Source organism: Buceros rhinoceros, unplaced genomic scaffold, assembly GCF_000710305.1.
Source record: "Buceros rhinoceros silvestris isolate BGI_N320 unplaced genomic scaffold, ASM71030v1 scaffold21185, whole genome shotgun sequence".
Classification (NCBI taxonomy): domain Eukaryota; kingdom Metazoa; phylum Chordata; class Aves; order Bucerotiformes; family Bucerotidae; genus Buceros; species Buceros rhinoceros.
In genome coordinates, this window is record NW_010414900.1 from 29,283 (window position 1) to 31,089 (window position 1,807).

At 59.2% G+C, this 1,807-nt stretch overlaps 1 protein-coding gene across 1 annotated transcript in view; it reads right to left on the reverse strand.

The window, feature by feature from the left end:
* The window catches only part of LOC104494432 (metabotropic glutamate receptor 4), an 18,013-nt gene that overhangs the window by 1,486 nt on the left and 14,720 nt on the right, over window positions 1-1,807 (reverse strand). Inside the window, exon 7 of the mRNA XM_010137250.1 lies at window positions 1,580-1,805. Within this exon, the coding sequence (XP_010135552.1) occupies window positions 1,580-1,805 (226 nt within the window). The remainder of the gene's footprint in view (window positions 1-1,579; window positions 1,806-1,807) is intronic.

Here is a 1,807-nt window from a genome sequence, read left to right on the forward strand (position 1 = left end):
CTTATTTGAGGAGAGGTGCCCTGCCAGTGACAGAATGAAAAGCAGCCCCTCGGTCCTGCGCCCACAAACCCTCTGTGCCTCCTGCCCCCAGCACTGATGCCGTGGCCAGCTCCCCGCCTTGGCACACCTCAGGAATGCATCGCCAGCCCCCCTTACACCGGGCTCCCGTATTCCCCACAGAAGCCAGAGCTGCGGCAGACGGGAGGCTCAGCTCTCCCTGTTCCCAGCACGTACGGTCCTCAGGAAGCTTCTGCTGCAAGTCCCGTGGGGTAGGAGGATGCTCAGCACAGCAGAGAGCATGTGGGGATGGTTGGATTCAGGTCCTGGATGAGATGCCCGCTGCATCCAGGCCTCCGAGCCCCACTGCAAAGGGGTTATTTGGCCCTTTGTGCCAGCAGAGCCCCAGCCAGGAGCCATGTGTGGCTGCAAGGAGACAAGGTCACACGTGCACAGCGTCACAGGCTGTGACACCGATGCTGTGGGGAGACTGGCACCAGGTGGCTCCCCAGGACAGGGCTGGCATGCTCCCAGTGAGCTCACAGATACCTCCAGCCTGGCATGGAGCATCTTTTGCGCAGACAAAACGGGGGTGAGAGAGGATCCCCTACCCACTGCTACACTGGGGTAGGACCACAGGCCACACAGATCGGTGATAGCAGCTGACAAAAGCCACCTCCAGCACAGGTGGCAAGGGGGGTCTGGCTGTGTGGCTGCCCTTCACAATGCAGCGAGGGAGATGAAAGAGTCGATCCTGCAGAGAGGCTGACTGCAGAGAGACATCGTGTACAGCGAGAGCCAGGACGTGGGGCGATGGAGACAGGAGGTTCTACGGAGATGCCAAGGGAAATGAGATAGCTCAGGCTGGAGAGAGCAAGCGTGGGATTGCAAAGACAATCTCAGCTTTCCATGGAAATGCTGTTTGGTCTCCATCCCACTGACGCTGGAACCCAGAAACTCTGCTGGTACATGAGGAACATCTGAATTTCCAGGGGTTTTCTTCCAGTTTAGCCCCAGCAGGATTTCCCTTCTCGAAGGACCCCAGCAGCATTGGCTTCAAACATTTCTTCCTCCTGCAACGCTCTGGTTTTGGAAACCAAATGCAGAACAGGCACTTCCCCAGGCTCCCCTGAGCCCCCAGCCTCTCTTCCCAGCAGAGACCAGTGGTTCTGTCCCTCTGCCGGCCTTAGCTCCAGCCTGGCCCTTGGGAACTGCTCTCGGACACCAAACATCTTTCCCCATCAGCCACACCAGAGCCTCGCCGGGAGCAGCTCCAGGCACCCAGGGTGGGCTGACACCACGATCCTTCTCCGGGTGTTGGAGCAGGTTGCCGTGTGCCCCAGCCAGCATCTCGCCCAGCGGCAGCACGAGCGTGTCTGGCGTTACTTCCCCTGTCACCCACCCAGCAGCAATTCCCACGGGATAACGCAAACAGGCCTGGGGAGGGATGGGAGTGATCAGAGGCAGGACACGACCTGTGCCAGCTACATGGCTGTGGTGACGGAAAACGGCGTTTCCAGGGTGGCAATAAATCAGTGCATGAATGAAGTGCCATTCCCAGCCCCGCAGGGAGCCGTGTTACCTTGTGTTTCCAGATTTTCGCAGAGCTCTGATTTGGCTTCTCCATTGGGGCGGAAACCTCCCTTCTGAGAGAACTTGTTGGACATGGTGGCTGCCGTCACCACCGCCTTGAGGCTCCGCTTGCGCTTGGGGACGTTCTGCTCTGGGTGGAAGAGGATGATGTACACCTTGGGCATGTAGAGCATGCCCAGGGACACCGAGGCACTCAGACTCACCGAGATGGTGAGCG